Source organism: Netta rufina, assembly GCF_964035555.1.
Source record: "Netta rufina genome assembly, chromosome: 1".
Lineage (NCBI taxonomy): Eukaryota > Metazoa > Chordata > Aves > Anseriformes > Anatidae > Netta > Netta rufina.
The window spans coordinates 15240054-15261251 of NC_140123.1; the positions used below are offsets into that span (position 1 = coordinate 15240054).

Consider the following 21198-nt stretch of genomic DNA (forward strand, 5'->3'; position numbering starts at 1 on the left):
TTTACTAGAGAAAGAGGAACAGTTAAGAGGAGTCAGCTTCCTCATAAAATCACATCAGAGCAGTGTTATAGGAGATGGGATCAAATCCTTTCAAGGAGCAGATGGACATCAGCCAAGCTTTCTTACAGCCCAAGGGGTATATTAGTCACTGAGATATTTCTCCGCAGCAACATGTCTGTTTGGAAACAGCAGAGCTTAGAGCTATATTTAAGCAAGGCACCTATCATGGCTGCTCCCCAGCTACTGTACTGGTGCCCTAAGTGTTGTCTTTAAGACTCTAGATCCTCCCAAAGCTCCCAGCCAGGCTGGTGCACCACAAGTGAGCCTGGTGCCCAACCACGTGTATGCCTACAGAGCAAGTGCAGTTGGGTCATTTCTCCGCGGCCTACACTCCAGGCTGACTTGTGGGGTGCCAGCCCAGCTCAGGAGCTGTGGGGATGCAGCCATTTCCCCAGCTTCACAGCCTCAAGTCCAGCCAGGTGTGAATCAGGCTGTGCACTTGGCGCCAGCAAGGCCTGGAACAGTGAGGATGAGCCTTAGGCGTGGTGATCTCAGGAGCAGGGGAATCCCTCACACAAAGGCAGTGCTGAGCATCTTGCTGCAGTTCAAGATATTTTCAGAAACCTGGCCCTGAATTTCAAGTGATATTGTTATGCCCCAAGTTTTCAGATCCTCAACAACAGTCAATTGAGAGAGCTCAATGCTTCACCAAGCTGGGCTCTGAATATTTGATGCCTTTCCTCAGCAAGCCGGATTTTCACAACCCTCAGTTAGTGGTGCAGAGAAATCAGGTTGATCTGAAGGCTTTTTACTCCACATAGACTTGGGACAAGAAGGGACAATGTCATAGCTCTGTGCTGGCTTCTGGCTGGTGGATTGAACAGCCCAACACCTCACTAGTTTGGACTAGTGGAGGGAGGGTCATGAGTCTTTCTGCTGACTGAGGAGAAGTGAGTAAAGTCACAGTCTGGCTTTTCACTGCTTTGCATGTACATACACTGCAAAGGGATCACAGTACGTGTTCATGTGGGTTAGTGGCATGGCTTTGCCAAGGGAGCACATGTCATGACACGATGGGCCAAGTAGTAGGGGAGACTATGAGGAGGTTCACACTGCAACCCAAACATGATGGACAGAGGAAGTGTGTGTGCTTTTGTTTGTGTCTTGCCACTCTTCCTCTAGAGGAGTCATCGCCAGTGGTTACATGAAAATCCTGTTTTTTTCTTATCACTTTGACTTATTTGCTGTGGGAAGTGGTTCTTGTCAGTGGTTCCTGTCTAGCATTGTGAGTTGGACAGTCAGCCCTGATGTCATTCCCATGACACGTTCACAGTTCAGTGTGGGTGATCTCCTGACTCCCTGGTGATTACCCTGTGACTGTACTTCCATTGCATCTCATTTGGCCTGCATGCTGTCTCTATCCCCAAACTGACTCCCCTCCAGTTGCTCTTGTCCTGCCATACCAACCTCCTAACTCTGCCCACCAAAACCACCTCACAGAGGAATCAAAACATGTGTCCCCTCAGGACATTGCCATGTTCCCCTTTTACCAACAGGGATACATCCTCTTTCCCAATGCCATGGGGTCAAGGCGGGTGAGGTCACAGCTACCATAAACCTTTCCAGTGCTACTATATAGGATCTCCTTCTGTAGGATCTGTTTCTACTTTTTTTCCCACAACTTCCCTTAGTGTCTTTCTTTCCCCTTCTCTCTCTCAGGTCTTTTTTTCATTGCCACTCTAGACTGCTCAACTGCCTCTGATTCTCTTTAACTTCCCTGCTACAGGCACAGCACTACTAAAAACACTGCAGGGGTCCTGGGTTTATTGAGGCTTGCATTCAATACTGCCTTGTGCCTTGACACCACAGGATTGAACCAAAATACACAAATGATGCTATTCTCCAGCAAAATACTTTTATTACTCAAAAACAATTTGATTAATAAATAGTCGGAAAAAATAAATTAAACCTGTACATTAAGTTTTACATTATTAAGATTTTAAATTAGGTTTTTCAAAGGCCGTCATTTTAGAATCAGATGCACAGTAACAGCTGAATGATGTTGTCTATAGGAACACGAAAAAACGTTTCTGGGGCAAATGCAGCCCTGCACCATCATTTAATACTTCTTGCAATCAAACCAGCTATTGCTCTTCATTACACGGACAAGTTTCTTGGTCTTGACATCAAGCTCATACTGGTTTGATCCATGGAAAAAGTAGAAATGCCCTAGAATTAGATGGACACAACAATGGCAAATTAATATTTAAGTTCAGCATACATATTGACCTATACCTGGTATTTTCCTTGATAATTAAAAAAAAATCATTTCAACACATATATTTGAAGCATATACTTTTTGTTTATATTAGCTGATGGTCTTCTATTTTGTTCTTAATTACATTTAAATGTATTTACCATTTTTCTGAAAGGCAGCATCAACAGTGTGGCCAATTCCTTGGAAGTCAGCTGCAATTTTTCTTGGATATCCCTTTTCCATTGACTGAGTATTTTCATCAAAACTGAATAAAGAAATTAATGAAAACAAGAAACAAGCATGTGATGTCAATGTTGAAACCAGGTGGAAATTTTACTAAATAAGCCTACTGAAAACCCAGTAACTATGAGCTGTATATAGAACTCAGTGAACTCTATAAATCCTGCCTGTGTGAATATTCACATCTTTACTGGACTATGCAAGGCTGTTTTCAGAATATTAGACTAAATATTTCAACTCTGTTCCCTGAGATTGATAATAGGGCTGGACAGGGTTCTTACTGAGTAATAAACTTAAGCATAGAGTAAATAGTTATTCAAATTGATTATTTCAGTTTGACAGTATTCAACCTAAAAAGTGACTCCATGAGTGTAATGTAAAGTTCTGGTGTATTAACACTGTTACAAGATAATATTATTACAATTCAATTATTAGGGTTAATAATACTGTTTAGCAGAACTGTTTCTTTAAGAAAACAATATTTTGATCTCTTTCCATAGCTTTCTTAATAGATTTGTCATTTAAAATTTTCAGAGTGCTGACCCTTAACAACTACAGATTTAGTGCATGACATGATGACAAAGTCTACTCACACTTTTTTTGTACTATTTCTTCTACTAATTTCATGTAATACTGCTTTACAATAATTACACAAAGCTCATTTGCTTGTGTCTCTTAATCACAAACTGGCAATAACAAATGGATATCTTTATCTTTTTCTTTACAAACTTTTTTTTTTTTTTTTCTACAATAGAGTTGAGTAATTGCCTCTGAGCTTCAGATTTATATTGGCTAAGAAGGCTGACAAGAGGCCACAAATTTACTGTATAAATTCTAATATAACTTCACTTTTTAAAAGCTATTTTGATTCTCTCCTACACAAGAGAGAAACTGGCCTTACCTCCAGTACTTGTTGCCTACAAAGAAATAGGTCTTCTTGGTATTTTGGTCATGAACAGCTGCATCTATTTTCCTGACACTTCTGGGAAAACCTAGGTTCTGAATAGGCTTGGGGAATCCTGCCTCTATATTGTAGCCACTGACAGCCCAGTACTGGTTGTCTGTTGAGAAAAAGAGAAAATATTACTAAGTATTCCCGAAGAAGCTGAACTCCTTTTTATCAAAGTCCCAGAGTTTTCTGTGCATCCAAGTAGCACAGAAGTCCAGCTGAGAACGTCTTTTTAGGACACACATAATTTTGAATATTTCAGAGACTGGATATTGGATTTTCCATTTTTAATGTTCAGTATGGTATTATAAAACACAATAGCTAAAACTCAGCATGTTTTAAGGTGTGTGTGTCATCTTTTAAAATGTATATGAATAGCAATGCATTCAATGAATTTTATCACAGCTTTGATCTCTCACTAAAAAGAGTAACATCACTAAAAAGAGTAACATCATATTGTGCAGGACTGCCATGAAGCAGCATTAACTAATGACATTAAGAGCATTTTGAAAATGAAAATGGGTTTAAATATTAAGAATATATGTTGTTATTATATTATTCCCATTATTCCATCACATACACAGGTATAGACAAGCTAGCAGTACTACCATTACTTCACTTATTCATGAAAAGGACTGATGGAAATATAAGAGAAATACCTTTAAAAAAAATCACTCGATCCTTCTTGTCAATCTCATAAGCAGCATCAAAGCCAGCTGCCAGCGATGGCCAGAATGTGGAGATGGTGTCATGCTCTATCTCTGAGAAGTAGGGACTTTTACGCCAGACGTAGCTGATAGAAATGAAAACAGCAATGTTTCATTGTTCCAATTTCACTAGGAGATCAGTGGCACAGAAATATACTTAAAATCCCACGTCTGGTGCTGAAGACAGTCCTGTATGGCAAAGCCATCACCCATTTTGGGATGCAGTGCTATACTTTGCCCTGCTCTCACATAGACATTTGTCCCTTACTTCTGCTTGTATTGATGTCACAGAATGGTTGAGGTTGGAAGACACCTCTGGAGGTCACATTGTCCAATACCCTTGTGCAAGCAGGACCACCTAGAGCCTCTTGCCCTGAGGACTGCTCCACTGATACCTTGATGGCTTGCCCATAAAAGTGTGATGCCTGTGGTAGTGCTGACCATTGAAGCTTTGTCTTCGCCATGTTCCATATGGGCTGGCACAGCTTTGTTCTTAAAATCAAGTTACTTACGAATACTCACTAGACATTCTTGAAGAATATGTCCAAACCCAAAATAAGGAGGAATTGCTCCTTGTCCCCCTTTCCTAAAATGTTTTTAAGCTACAATTCTTCATTACATGCTTTCGGAGGGGAATCAGACACACTTCATCAAAAGAAGTTTGTTCAATCGGAACACAATTGCCCACGCAAGAAGTGCGTGAAATGCTGGGCCTGACATGCTGTCCTCTTTCTCCAAGGTGGTAGTGTACCACCTTGTTACAGCACTCAGTGTCAGAACATACCCAAAAAGACACCTCTAATGTCAGGGCTTATCTACAGGCTGTACTAGGCACTGGCTCAGTGTGGTCCCCTAGGTCAGAAAACCACTAAAGTCATCAACAGCACTTTCCACAGCTCCATGACCCAGATGTGGGTTGGCGTGATAAGGCTGTGGTTGCATATGAAGCAGCTGCAGGCTGAGGAGTGATGCTGGGATTATTCAGTGTTGTGCAATTGTAACAGACCTGGGTGATGATGGATGATGGCTTAAAACATTTTACTCACCTGTCAATAAACCTTCTTACTCAGCTCTTGCTGGGCTAGTACAAATTTGCAAAGTTGCCTTAGTACTTTCAGAAATAAGTATCTTCCTTTGTAACCAAGGGAAGATAAGTTCCTTGAATTGAACTTTATGTTTTGCCTTTGTGAATCTCGGAAGAAGGTGTTGTTAGAAAAGAAATCACTTACCTGTCTTTGAAGAACAATATTTCCCCACGAAGAGTAGTGATAGCATCAAAAGCCAAATGAGGGTCACAGTCTGCTGGTCTTTTTGAGGGTGTCATTTCTGTTGGTTCTTCTCGGGGTGACATTTCTGTTGGTACTTCTGTAGGTGTCATTTCAGTTGGTTCTTGTGGGGGAAGCACTTCTGTTGGCAGTGCAGGAGACTCCCTGGGGGGTCCTTTGGGAAACAGATAAATGTGGAATTGGAAGATGAATTAGGGTTTCATGTTGCAGAAGTTCAGGATGTACACCACTGACCCAAATGTATAGGTTCTTTAAGGTTAAAGATATTAGCCTTAAATATATTAACCTGTTAAAATAGTCTCGTATGGTTTTGCCTCAACATGCTGTTGCTCTCTCAAAATGTATGTGCTCTGGAGTTAATGTAGAGCAAATACAATTTCCTAATGGCAGTTGTGCATATTTGCCCTTTTGTGGAAGGTAAGATAGTTTAATACTACAGTTATACGCTGTTCCTCCAGTAGCATTAGAGAAAAGCTCTTGGACTTTTTGATTTAGTGGCATGAACACAGCCCACAGATTCCATTTTTCAGCTGTTGACTTTTAGCCACAAAGAAACTGCGCAATTTACCCAAAATAATATCAGGAAATTAAATCTCAGCATCCTTTCTATAGTACTAAGATCAGTACTTTTCAGAATAAAATTTGTTATAAATGCTTATCTATTGTCCAATAAAAATGATACTTCTTGCTTACCATAGAGGGCCTGAATGCCATCAATATCATCCTGAGGAAGTCTGAAGTTTCTCGTATCCTTGGCCATATATATAGGATACATCAAGGCACCAAAGACATTGGAATGGCCAAGACCCAGTGAGTGGCCCAATTCATGAGCAGCAACAAGAAATAAGTTGTATCCTAAAACAAAATTCCAGCACAGAGAATAAGCACTGAACAAGTATTCTTGCATGGCAGTGAGATACAAATTTTCATCTTCTCATTCATGACATATCATTCATGGTGTTAACAACACAGCAAAATTTAACTATGTCTGGGGTATGAGGTTCTCTGGCACCCTGGAAAAGAAATGAGTTTCCAGGGGAACTAATCTGGGAACACTGTTCATGCTGCAAAAATTTTCCTGCCAACAAAGAATCAAAGATTCTTTAATATTAATGTAGACTGAAAATTAGATGAGGACATTTTAATCATCTGGTCACATTTCAAATATCATAAATGACATGGAACACATCTGACAACTACTTCAGAAAGACCAGTATCATGTAGGCTCTGATATCCCCAGACATTGCTAGACACCAGAAAACCTCAATACTATCAACAAATTAAAGACCTTTTTGTTTTTCTTTTTTCTTTTCATTTGCAGAATATTAAGATTTCCATCATTTTAAATAATCTTATTTAAAAAAAAGTGTGTGTGGGGGGGGGGGGGGGTGGAGGCAAGAGCTCACTATTACAACTTTTAGGGTCATTACCTGATGGTCCAAATTCCCTGCCTTACAATGTCATGATTACCCAATTTCTGGCTCATGCTAAACTAATTTGCTTTGTTAAAGCTGCAGTTGCAGCCTGTAGCTTATCTTCAGGGGACTATCATGACTGCAGCCCAGATCAGAATATGCAGAATCATTGTACTAAATTATGCTGACACTTTACACCTCAGCAAATACTGGAATTACTGACATGGTGTCTGTGACTTCACAGTGTCTTCAAGACAAATGCTGTCTAATAAAAAACAGACAAAACAATTTTTAAGGTTACTTACCATTATAGGTGGTAAATTTGGTCCAGTTTTCATCTTCGTCAAAATGAGCATCTCCTCCTATCCCATTGCTGGGGGGGTAGGCATGAGCCAGAGTTCCTCCTGGACCATCAAAGGAATAGAAGTCACCATGAACTAAAAAGGAAAAAAAAAAAAAAAAGGAAAAAAAACAAGAGATGCTTTTCATCGGCTCTGTAGGAAAAAGTAACAAATACTTATTCCTAGGACAGGAGGTCTCCTTACATCCAGCAGCAAAAGAGATCATTATATCTGCATCACCACTGTAGATCCTGGTGAATCTCAAAGGGGTTACACTGCTCCAGAGATCGAAGGCTTTTGCAATTGCTTCGTCCACATCAGCTTGCAGCATGTCTGGAGTGTAGTTCAAAATCCTGTAAAACAAGACAAAAGGAATTAAAAATAAAGCAGATCACAAGTGGCTAGTGATTATAGTATGGAGGTCAAATGTTTTAATCACTGGTTGTTATTATTTATAGGTCTGGTTGTTTATTTTCTCTTTATCTGCTTACATAATAGAGGAAGTTTTTGAAGGTATCATCTCTTTCAGAAATCCTAACATAGATATTCTCAGTTGTAACCCTCTTATCCACTGATTCTGTTATTTAATATGCTTTTAACAAACTGATGTAGATTACTGTTCTGGTCTCTTTTATCACTGTTTGGAAGCCTAAAGCAAAAGATCTAAATGCTCACCACATTCTTGGCCCTGTCATCCTGAATGGGGCTTTTGTGAGGATAAATACAGGAGCAAATAGTAAAGAACCTGCTGGCATCACTTCTGCCTGGCAGCCACAAAGCTTCCCAGTGGTGTACAGAGAAACATGCTTTAGTATGCGTTACCGATATGTTATATCTTGTTTCTTCCACCTAGGGTTCCGTGGGAAGGTGCTGTATGAACGAACGTCTGGTATCCCACATCTGGGCTGCTTCATCATGTCCATTGTCTTACGATTCAGCTCCCCAGTCACCTCCAGCCCAAAGAATGACTGCATTTCTCGGATTTTGTCAGCCATATGATTGGGGTTCTTTGATTTAAAGAGAGAGTGTTTCTCTTCTTTAAAATCATAAAAGTTTTCCAGATATTTCTGATAGAGAAGGAAAAGCAACAATTTAGAGCATAAATATTTCTTTTCAACAGGAGAGCATTGTTAGTAAAATATTCCTCATCACTTTATTAATTTTCTCAATAAATTGTTCTCTGTATTTTGTCTATAGGCTTTACCTGAGCAAATTGCATATCTTCTTTTTCCTTTTCTGGAGCCACAGGGAAGGCATAAGAACATGCAATATGCAGTAACCCGAGGAAAGCAAGGATCTTCATTTTCATCTTTGCCTCTCTGTCCTATGAGCCCTTATAGAAGACCTCTCAATCACTTCTGTCCAAGGCTCACTAGTGTTTCTCTATTTATATCAGTTGCCTGCTTGCTAAAGTCAACAGCTGCATGACTCAGTTAATAACATCCTCTGATTTCCCACAGAAACACGGAAAACATTTAGTTTTAGAAGCAGGCTAACACATGACCGTTTACCTTCCCCAAAAACCCCTGATTTTGCAATCATATTGCTGGACATTATTCTTTTATCCCTTGGCTCCCAAAACCCAATAATATTTCAAACTTGTGAGTATCTAACTTTATAATTGGTCACCGAGAAAAAATCACCTAATTTTTCAGAGGTGCTAAGGGGACCTGGCTCTTTGTGAGAGACAACAGTCTGTAATTCATTATAGCACATGAACAGAGACTTCCAGAAACTGGCCTCACTTTTCTCAGTGTGGCACCTGTGCAGGACCTCAGTATGTCAGGGATGATCCCCTTCCTTTAGCCCATCTTTTCCTGAAAATGTTAGTGATATAACTGATTATAAAAATGATCCATTTATTTCTCCTCTTGAACAGCCCTAGCATCTCAGCACAGCTACAGCTATACTGCTGCCTGGCCCATGTAATTACAGACTTGTGGCCATGTCCCCTTGTTGCCATGTCCCCTTGTTCTCCCATACTCATCCCAGGCAATCCACACACCACCGTGCAAGGGTTTCAGTAGAGAAGCCCAGATTGTACACCATGGTCTACATCAGCCAAGGGCATTTTCACAGCTAAAAAAAGATATGGTGGATATTGCCCTAGAGACTACCTGGTAGGGGGGTTTCAGAGAACCTTTCTAATACATCCCCCAAATTGGATGGAAGATGATAAGGTTTTTGCTTGTAGATTCCTAGTTCTCCAATTTGCCAGAAGTCCTACTTTTAGTTCCCAAATCCTTTTCTGAATGTGGTGCATTACACTTTGTGCAGATGCTGCAGAACAACCATCACAAAGATCCGTCTTTCTTGCTGGTCATTTCTGAGACATCCATTTTTTGAAGCAGAAATCTCCTGTGTTGACTTTGTGTCCAAAATCTGAGTACAAAAGGAAAAAAAATACAAGCTAAAAATAGTCTACTTGTTTTTGGGCATGAGAAAAAGAAGGAAAAGAAACCACTTTGCCAGTGAAAGCAAATTTATTGGAAGCTTCAAAAGACAACCCTGGCACCACAGCAGCTGAGCTAGGCAGTCTGCGAGGTGGCCTGGGGAAAGGACATGGCCTCCTTCCAAAGGCAACTGGAGCTGCACTGCCCAACTGGAGAAAGTCACACTGCATGCCTGACCTGGGTCACAGCCCAGGTCCCCGAACTGCTGAGTCAGGTGGCACCGATGTTTGTGTCTAAGACTGCAGTGGGATGTGGACAGCTCTGCCAATAGCTCACCACTGCTCTTAAAGGGTACTCCTGCCCCTTGCAGCGTGGCCAGCATTCCTGATCATTCCCCACGCCCTCCAATATCAAGTGCACCCTCAGGAAACTGAATCAAAGGCTGCATTTACAGAAAAGTATCCCAGAAAAACAATCCCTGGATGTTTTCTTCTGGAGTTAACAAACTGCACTGGCTCTCTGTGGCATGAAAAGAGCAAAAAAGCTCAAAAAAGGAGGAGGGGTGGGATGGTGCACATGGGAATGGGGATGCAGGGAGGCAGCCAGGTGTGATGCTAAGATGCTGGGGCCTCTCCTTTTGGCAGCAGAATGGTAAAAGATGTCTCAGTCATGGGGCTGCGCCCCAAATTGCGTTTGTAGCATACAGTGTCTGTATTTCTGTGAAGGAATTCAGATGTGAAGCTGAATTTTAAATACTGTGTTTGTATCTCTTTGCACCTAGCAGCAGCAGTTAGCGTATGGAAGTTAACCTCTTTGCTTTCAGCTGCATGTTTTGTCAACACCCTGCTTGTTGTGTCCAGGGGATCTGGGATGAAGCAGTCAGAGCAACGAGATGAAAAATAACTTGGCAAACATTTTAGCAAGCGCTTTTTATTGTTTAGGAGACTACAGCTTCTCACTGACTTTTGTATGTCTGCTGATAGATTTGTTACAGATCCACTGTAGCTGTTGTCTCCATGCTCAAGCTGATGTTTATAGAGTGGCAGGTGAGTGCAGGGAGAGAGCTGGGTGTTGCCTTGTCAGTACATTTGGCAGCACAAGTAGGGAAAATTCACAGTGAGGCAGCCTGTATGACTCTGAGGTGCGTGAGCAAGTCTTTTATTTTTTCTTGTTTGAGATCCAAGAGAGGATTTTCCTCCTTGCGATGACCCTGAAGACCTTAGCAACTTTTAGGGTTCAAACTAGTGGGAGTTCAGTCCTGGTTTTAGGTGTCACAGAATGCAAGCAGGAACTGTTTTGTGGCTTTAATGTAAGGTTTATGGTGCTTGAAAATTATACTGTCAGTAGCCATAGTGGAGATTTGTCAGCAAAGACATATCTGTGCTTCAAATGGGGTGAAGAAATGACCTCCCATGGCACTTTTGCCTGACCTATTGGTTCGTGAGTTCTGCTTCAGGGGTGCTCAAAGGCACTTTATTTTTGATGAGGCTGAACAGGTCGGTGTCTATTTCGTGCTCTGGCCCTACAGATAACCCCAACAAGAAGCAGATCTTGTCATCTGCCCCAAGAGGTTGCCCTTGATGAGCCCCAAAGTCGCTGTTGCCTTCTGACTGCCCTGGAGACTGCATAGACTGTAGCAGTGATGCTTGCCAGCTTACGCAGCAGCAAAGCAGCCAGGATGGATTCAGGAACACTGCTCATTTCTTCCCTCATCTCATCTGCACTCAGACTCATACATCCCATATCACCAGTGAGTGCCTTAATCACCACATTAAGGGACAAACATGGGTACTTTCCCAGGAAGACCCCTGAAGTTGGACTGAGCTTTTAGCTGAAAGCCTGCCAGTGTGCAGGCTAATGCTCCTCCACCACAGAACTGCTTGTTCTCTGACAGCATAATTCACATTATCCTATAAAGTCTAGCTCAAGTGCCAGGCTTTTCAGAACATTTGTCAAAATTTTAGCTGGGAATTTTGCCATTTCTTATTTTTATATGCTTGAAATTCCATCTAGAAGTGTCATGCCAGATTTGTTTGGCAGTTTTGACTTGTGGAAAGAAGTGGAAGCATACTTAACATAGTCACATAAACAATTATCATTAACTGTATAAACAACTGCAAATTAGGTCAAAGGAAGCTTGAAAAAAAATAGAGGTATACACACTATGATTTCACATCCTAAATTCATAGAAGGAACTATAAATTCTCCCACCTCCTCTTCCCCATACTGTTTCTAAACTCTCCCCAGCTCTGATTTGCCTGTGCCAAAGAAGCAGGAAGGAGTATGAAGAGCTTGGACATACCCAGGCATGAAAAAGGCTGCTGATTTTCTCCACTTAAACAGGACTGCAAGATAAATTCACAGTAGCCTCTCTAAGGCTTGAGGTGCCACGACGGCACATCAAGCAATGTCACTTTACATAATTAGACGAATCAGTGTCTTAGCTAGAAAACAGCTAGATAACAGAAAATAAGTGGTTGGGAGAGGTACAGAAGCAGAAGATTTAGCAGAGCTTTATATGGTCATCTGGATATTCCCAAATTATAATTTCTTGTGTTATGAATGAAATTGCTTTTACAGAAATTAAATATATTCTGAATAATGCTGGGGTATTGTGCTACACTTTTTGGCTTTTCTAGCTTGTTGGATGTGTGTTCTTTTACTTTAAAAAAAAAAATGTAGGGAAATAAGTTTTAGGAATGAGTGGAATTTCTCAGAGCATTGCAACAGGCTGCCTAGGGAGGTTGTGGAGTCTCCTTCTCTGGAGATATTCAAGGCCTGTCTGGATGCCTACCTGGGCAGCCTGCTCTGAGGAACCTGCTTTAGCAAGGGGGTTGGACCCGATGATCGTTCGAGGCCCCTTCCAACCCCTACAGTTCTGTGATTCTGTGATTCTACCTTTGCCACATGGAAACAAAAATAGGTCTGCTATTAAGAGAGAGAAATAAAAGAATATTTACTGAAAATGAAACACTTTCTATCTATCTCTGCAAGGTAGTATTTTGACGCTTAGCCTTAAGTAAGTACTGATTTGAATTGTACCGTTTTGTCTGTATATCCACATAGCTCCATTCATCAGTGGAGATTTTTCATCCTAGTTTTATAATATACAGCTACTACTAATAACTGTTAGGCATTTTTCTACTTTGTCTGGGTATTTTGTCCGGGTTTCATTGCAAACCAAGAGATGGCATGTACAGATAGCCTCAATGGCTGATTTTAATTAACTAGGAATTCAGATTTTTTTTCCAATTCTGTATACTCTCTTTGAGTGTTATCAACAATAACAAAGCTGAAATCACTTACATACTTTTCTTTAGCTGATTTGTATAAACAAGTTTCATAATCTGTATGTCATTTCTTCTCACCAGAATCTGGCTTAATAGTTTCTGATGAAGATGTTCTCAAAGTGATTACAGTTCATTGATGCTGTACCATTTATTGAACAAGAAGTAGGCCAGAACACAATGCCCCAGAATTTTGAGGTTTTCAGTAATGAAAGAGCAATACAAAATTTTGAAACTTTGGCACCCTACATTTGACCTCCTATTTCATAATTTGCAATTTCTCAGGGCTATAATCTGAAGTTAAACATGGCCTTGAGCAATGGGTGAGGCAGGAAGCACTGTAGCTGTGAGACACAATTAATTCAGTTTCCTCTTTACCATCCAAACACCTACTAGCTTAAGACTATGCCACTGTCACAACAAGGCAAGCCACCAAAGAAAATGGACATGATCCAACCTTTCCTGCTGAAGGAGAAGGCTCAGCAGAATGTTGCCCACCCTTTCACACACACCCACATTCACGGACAAGAACCTAAGCCTGTGTAATCCTTATTCTGTTATAAAACATATCAACAAACATCCACTTCTTTGGGCTGGTAGATAGCATGACGGTCATTTAGCCTCAAGAAGATATACTGTAGCTTCTTGGCTTTGTAAGACAGAAAACAAGACTATGGAAAATACTTTCCCATGTGCTGTTGATCATCCTATCTCTTAACAACAGTTTAAGCATTTGACTCATGTTGTTCAGTAGTTCCAAAAATCATATAGTTAATATTATACTGTTATTTCATCCATTGTAATGAACATCATTACAATAGATGTAGCATGAGGAAGAGACAGGGAACTTGATCTTTTAAAGAATCTCTGACCTTTTCTGGTGTTCCCTCTGGTGTGGACTGGAAAAAGCTTACAGTCTTGATAATTTGTCATGGAAACTCTGACTTAGATATTCAGCCAAGATGCTATAGCCCTATATGAAGCTCAAGACGCCTCCTTTAGAAGCCTTAGCTCTGCTCTCTGATTCTTATGGATATGAGCAGGAAAAGCAGGGATGTATTCCAGGAAGCCATTTGTCATTCCACTGTTATATGTAATGGTCATCATTTGATGATTTAAGCAATCAACTACGGGCAATCTTGGTCTTCAGTTCATGTTGCATATATGACTATTGGTATCTCATACAATATCTGCTATCTTTCATGTGTAAACCATGGTCTCTGAATCTATGCTTCTTAAGCAGAAAGTCTTCTTGATACAGATGACTTGCAAAATGTGTAACATATTTATTTATTCAGGTGCAGAAACTAGAGAAATCATTTTAAATACTGACTAATGCACAGTTATATGTGGCTGTGGTGCTAGGAGTCCATTTTTTGGAGCAGAACATTTGATATTTAATACACTTGGAATTCTTTGGTTGCTTCATATTTCCCCGCCCCTTTTTTGATATGGATATGATCACCAGTTTGTGTAGTGATCTACAATGGTTCTTTACCAGCCAACATAACATCTCTAAGGGCAGATTGTGCTTGACAAATCTGGTGGCCTTATAAAATGGGGTTAACCATTAGTGGATGGGGAAGAGCAACTGATGTCAGCTACCTGAGCTGATGCAAAGCATTTAACACAGCATTGTTATATCTAAATTAGAGAGACATGGATGTGATGGATGGACCACTTGGTGGATAAGGAATTAACTGGATGGTTGCCCTCAAAGAGTTGTGGTTAACAGCTTGATGTCCAGGTAGAAAGCAGTGGTGAGTGGTGTTCTGTATGGTCACTGGGACTGTTTAACATCTTTGTTGATGACATTGGCAGTGGGATTGAGTGTACCCTCAGAAAGTTTGTGGATGACACCCAGCTGTGTAGTGTAGACAACACACTGGAGAGAAGGGATGCCATCCAGAAGAACCTGGACAGCCTGGAGAAGTGGACCCATGAAGTTCAATAAGTTCAAGTGCAAGGTCCTGCACCTGGGTTGGGGCAATGCCAAGCATGAATACAGGATGGACAATGAGTGGATTGAGAGCAGACCTGAGGAGAAGGACATGGATATGTTGGTGGATGAAAAACTGAACATGGGCTGGCAAGTGTATTTGCAGCCCAGTAAGCCAACCGTATACTGTACTGCATCAAAAGAAGCATGGCCAGGTGATGGAGGGAGGGGATTCTCCCCCTCTGCTCTGCTCTTGTGAGACCCCACCTGGAACTCTGCATTAAGCTCTGGGGCCTCCAGCACAAGAAGGACATGGACCAGTTGGAGCAAGTCAAAAGAAGGGCCACAAGAATAATGAGAGGGTTGGAGCACGTCTCCTACGAACACAGGTTGAAGGAACTGGGATTGTTCAACCTGGAGAAGAGAAGGCTCAGGGGAGACCTTATAGGGGCCTTCCAGTAACTAAAGGGGGCCTACAGAAAAGCTGGGGAGGAACTCTTTGTAGGGAGTATAGTGATAGGACAAAGAGTAATGGCTTTAAAATAAAAGAGGGTAGGTTTGGATTAGACATAAAGAAGAAATTATTTTCTATGAGGGTCGTGAGGCACTGGAACAGGTCTCCCAGAGAAGCTGTAGATGCCCCATCCCTGGAAGTGCTCCAGGTCAGGTTGGATGGGGCTTTGAGCAACTTGGTCTAGTGGTTGGTGTCCCTGCCTATGGCAAGGGAGTTGGAATTTCATGTTCTTTAAGGTGTCTTCCAACCCCACCTATGATTGTATAATTAAATAGCTGCCAGTAGACCATGGGCACAAAACATGATATTTTTCTTAAGTTCTTATAATTTTTAGCTGGAGATCATCACAATTTGTACAATTAATAATTTCTTTAAGGTATTTGTTAGAGAATGCATAGTGCTCTAACTCTTCTTTTGTAAAAACAAAACAAAACGTAAATGGGAAGCCAATGGGATAATTTAGAGACTTGGCCTTGGAAGTTACTGGTATATGTGCAACAACCACTCCTTTCTGTGTCTTTTGTCACACTGTTTTCTAGAAGTGGCTTCCTCCATCTCACCATCAGCTGCCAGCACAGAGGGTTCTACCCTCTCAGAACATGTAGCCCTCAGAACCTGTAGCTGAGATATTCAGATGAATTCACATCTTCTCACTCCAAATAAGGTTTATTATTAGGCATTTATAACTTTAATTTCTTAATCAAATTCAAGTGATTTGAGTGAAGTATGCTAGGGAGGAATCAGCTCTGCTGTACAGCAGTGGGACTGGTGAGTGGTGGTTTCTCCAGATGGCACTAAGGATGGCGCAAGAGCCAACCTTGTATGTGCAATTATGGCCAAGGGCATGAATTAGTTTTCAGATGTTAAATTATTTTTTCATGCTGACTATGTTCTTAAGGAATTGAACTCGTGACTTGGTTGGAAGGGATCATCCAGAGCTTCATTTATGTACAGGAGCCTCCAGCTAAATTAAAAAAGTATGAAGCAAGCTCATCAGGATGTTGCTTCACTATAGTTTTGTAAGATTTGATCACAGTATTTTCTCTCACGGTATTTTCTCTCCAAAATCTTTTGGTATAATACTTCACATATTAAAGACCAAATAAACTGATCCCAGAGCTATGAGATGTAGTTCAGGTGAACATGAACAGGAGGAAGTGCTGTGGGTCACAGAGTTTGAGGAATGAAGCAACAGGCAGCCGTGTAGTTCATAATAATTGATTTTTCCCTAGCTCATGCTTTTACAAAATACATAAAGCTTGTCAATACATCTCCTCTGTCTTTACTATAAACACCTCATAATAAAACCATTCTGGTCTCCAGATTGTACATCTGCTTCTTGTAATGGAAGACGCGGAATGCACTATGGACTCTCTCAGTATGTATATAGGTGAACTAAGTCTTTCAAAGATGAGCTGAAAACTCAATTACATGGCTGCACAGGGTACCAAAACCCACAGCATAAACACACAGACTATTATGGTACATTATGAGCCCAATCACTAATCTAGCTATTGTGCACAGCTTAAAATTTCTCTCTCTCTTTTCTCTAGATATATCTAGAGAAAACTTATCTCCCCAGGGAAATTTTGGTTAACTTTACCTGTCTCTTAATAATAGATTCTGAGCTCCACACGTACCAACTTTATTTTCCTATAGAGATGATTACTTGATACAGTCATAATTAAACTCTAATTAAACAATCTCATCTTGCACTTGATTCTGAAGCCATCTGCTTTAACACAATCAAAGAAAATCCTGAAAGTTTATCTATCTAATTATAGACCTTTTTTATCTGTAGTATTTAGTAGAAGGATACATGCAACATAAAAAAATAGTAATTAGATTCAGTTTAATTAGTATTAAAAATACCAAATGTCCACAGAGAATAGGCTGTGATCTTTCTTTACATATGTACTTTGCATATTTTTTTAACACTGTGTTTCTACAAGTAGTCATTGATCTTTGGATTTGTACTTCAAAATATGAGATTATAACTATCTCAGGTGACACAAGAATATTGTATCACCTGATACATTCCAAACATTGGAATTCTCAAAGCACCTGTACTTCAGGGAATTTATGTTTTTACTGTATTCAAATTTTCTTCCATTAGAGTCAGGATTTTGTGTAAAATTGATTGTTGGTTAATTCTTCTAATGCCTATGCCATACATTCACTTCTAATTTTACACGACAATAGAAATAATACTTGTGAATCAATAAAAAGTGTAATAAAATGTAGAGAGCTATTATTATTGATTTCCAATTGTATGGAAGAAAAATAGAGTAAGGTCAATTATTTGTGGATGTGGTGTTAAGGGACATGGTTTTAGTGGGTGATGTTGGTGGTAGGGGGATGGTTGGGCCAGATGATCTTCGGATAAAAGTCTTTTCCAACCTTAATGATTCTGTGGTTATATTATTAACATGCGATTGTGGGGTAAAATTAAGAAAAGTTTAATTGAAATTAAAGATTAATCATTTGATGTAAAGTGAGTGAGAATCTGGTCTGAATTCCTTTTAGTATCAATAAGAGTTTCAGAGGTGGAAGAGAGGAAGAAATCCCCTAAGTTTATTGTTCTAATAATAGCTCACACTTAATGGAATTTCAATAAAAATCATAGTTGGGCAGACAATAAAAGAAATTGCTAACTACTTGAGAAATTTTATGTAATATGAATCAGTCACTGAATGTGTTAAATGTAATCATACAAGACTACTAAACTGTTAATAGAGAGTTTTCTATTACTTTGTAAAAGTGATGTGCCCAGCAACTCTGTTTTTCTTTTCTCCACCAACAAAGTTTCTCTTTCCTTTAGGAAATATACTGGTCAAGTATGCTCAAATTTCCCTAGATTATATTTTAGCCATTCCAATATTCTACACTATCTATTACTTCATGTATTTAGAAAAAAAATCCTGCCCAAAGTTGACCAAGAAAAAAAAGGGGGGGGGGGGGGGGAGGAAAGGGGGAGTTGAGGAGGGGGAGAAGAGAATTTATTTGCATCAAATTTTTAAACTATTTGATAATCAGAAGGTGCTGAGTGCCAAAAACATTGAAACAATGGAAACAGTTTTTCTCCTGAATTCCTGAACTGGATAATTTTATTTTTTTTTTCTTAATCAGAGCTTCAAATGATGGGGGAGCACCCTCACAGAAGAAGCTCACTGCATGTACCCTGTTTCTCATACTGCTCTCCAGGAAAGTCTACCATGGCACAGTCTGGAGACAAAGCATGAGGTAAGCTAGATTTTGCTCTTATTCACAGTGGCACCTTTTGTCTTCCTACTAAGAAGCTTCCACAGAATTACATGATGGTTCACAGAGGAGATAATTTGCAGGTGAAGCGATCAGAGGGAGGAGATTCCTCCATTGCACTACATGAGCCTGAAGGATGGTCTCGAATAGGGATATCTTTATGCACACAAACAAACTTCTTTACAGAAGAAGTTTTTTTTCTCTAGAAAAAAGAAGAACTTCTAGAAGTTTTTTTTTTTTTTTTTTCCTTCTAGAAAAACAAACAAAACAAAACACTGCAGCTGTGCCCTCCGTTATTTCTAAAACCCCAGCATATTAAGGATGGGGTTAACCTGAAAGCTTTTGTCTGTGTAAATTCTGGGATCTGGTTTGTTAATAGCTCCCATTACTGTCGAGGTTGTGTAAGAGATGTCTAGGGAAAGTAATTTGTTCAAACTGTCTGAAATAACTCCTTTAGGATGGAGCAAACTAACTCTTGGTTTCCTCTGTTTCTTCATTGACCATAGAGAGAATTTTATATCAGTGAGAAAAATCTTCCACAAGAGTCAACATTTTGGTGCAGCTGTATAAATAATTATGAGCTTTTCCTTTTAGCAAAAGTGCCAAAACTAGCTGCCAGTCATGTTATATACTGAATTATTAGCACAGAAAATGGCAAACATGGGCAGGAGTACTTTCTGCTCTCAAGCAATTTAAAGGACACACAATCTGGTCAATTAAAGCTAATAATTTGTTATTGGTATAAATTGATAGTGAAAAGAAAAGGTAAAGATTATGTGTGCTGTTCAACAAAGAATATTTCAGAAAGTGCAATAGGATTTTCATCATCCTATATTATCTGGTCCCCATAGCAATAAAAGAAATACCTTTAGTTAACTTGATCTGGAAAATTTTCTAGAAAAAAAATAAATCTCCAGTGCAAGCATGGATAATGAATTCTGGTTTGGGAATAAGCAGAATGTACCAATATCACAATTCCTTCTACCAGGCATTTCAAGAAAAGAGAATTTAACCTAAGTTGTACTGCAGGAAAATGAGTTTGACTCAGTAATCCATATCATATTTCTTGAAGCTAACTCTTTCTTAAGAGCGCTAAAATGATGTGTGACTCAGGTGTTTATGCATTATTTAGCAGAGTGATTCAATTAGCATCTGCTTGAGGCTCGGTTCTTGAACAAAGAGTACGGGAAAGTATTTGCATTTCACTGCAACAGTCACGTACCCACTTCCATACCTGGCAGAATTATACTGATGGGCTCTGAGCAAACATCCAGAAGATGCAGGTCTATGAGAATGAGGAAACACTGAGGATGGTGGAATATTCTGAAAATCCCATGTATTTAATGAAGAGCTAGATGTTGATCCTTCACAAGCATTAACTAAATCCAAGTTATTCCAAGGAACTTCCTTGAAAGAATATATTCAGATGAGAGATCTCTTGAGCCCAAAGCACATCTTCATGTTTAAATAATGAATTAGTACCATTGTAGGTGTGGCAGCACAGAACTTTACTGGCAGAAATCTACTCCATGTGTCATTTAGATAAACCCTATGCACCCAGAGGGAGAGAGTGATGACAACTTCCTAACACCTACCCAAGTACACAAACAGGTTCAAGGACTGATCCTGGAGAGCATGGTGTGACTCCTGCTCTCCTGCAGCCATGATATGTTGTTGTCCCTTCCTCAAAACAGGCATTTCTTCTTCATGCTGTCTACTGGGGTGCCTGGATGTATGCAGAGGCACTGCTCGGGGGGTGCTAACTGGCACATGGTTGAAAACTGAACAGCACAGTCAATGATCCACAGCTGCTGAAGCCCTGTCACTATCAGTTTGGTGGTGTGGGTGTAGTCTCTGCTGACTGTGACAGGTAGTGTTTTCCCTAGCTGTGACAGGGCCCTGTCAGGGCCAGGAACTAAATGAAGGTGTGCTCTACGCAGGTGAGTCAGAAGAAGGTCCCTTCCCTACTTCCACCAGTGCCATGCTGGAGGACATGCACATCAGTAACTACCTCAGGAACAAATCCCACCTGCCCAGCAACTGACTGCCCATACTAGTCCCACAGCACTCAGCACCATCCCTCTCTTCTCCCCGTGCCCTTTCTGAATGTAGGGCATAGGCCCAGAAGTTAGCATGGAGTTTGCTGATATCTCATTTCCTGGCTTAGAATACTTTACTGGTGGGTTTAAGCACCCTTTTATTTGCCAAATACTTTTGCAGAAGAAGTACCAATCCTAAGGCCAACTAATGTAGCAAACACAAACTAACAGCTGCCACTTTCCTATCTGTAAATCTGAATTCAGTACTTGTGCAATACCTATGAATCTGAGTTGTTTCCTTGCTTTGTAAGAACATTATCTATGTGAGAAAATGAAAACTGAGAAGGAATCTCAGAGATGGAATCCAAAAGTCCCTCTCCAGAGATGTGTCTTTCCTTCTACCCTTTCCTGATATCAACAGCAAGCAAGGATTTGTCATTTTTTCTGTCATTTCCCAGACTTTTACTGTATTTGTCCAAGCATTATTGACCACAGAGGCTTCCTGAATCTTTCTGCATCATCAATTTTTTATGTGCTCAAAAACAGTTTGAAAACATATATACAATGGAG

General features: G+C 40.1%; 1 protein-coding gene across 1 annotated transcript; it reads right to left on the reverse strand.

Annotated features, from left to right (window-relative positions):
• Positions 1-2119: 2119 nt before the first annotated feature.
• Positions 2120-8504, reverse strand: LOC311207991 (stromelysin-1-like; the record flags this gene model as incomplete). The annotated part of the gene is made up of 10 exons (XM_084284409.1): positions 2120-2229; positions 2419-2522; positions 3399-3558; positions 4106-4239; positions 5383-5593; positions 6133-6294; positions 7160-7291; positions 7400-7548; positions 8018-8262; positions 8400-8504. 10 exons carry the CDS (start codon positions 8502-8504, stop codon positions 2120-2122), a joined length of 1512 nt encoding a protein of 503 aa, XP_084140535.1.
• Positions 8505-21198: the final 12694 nt, after the last annotated feature.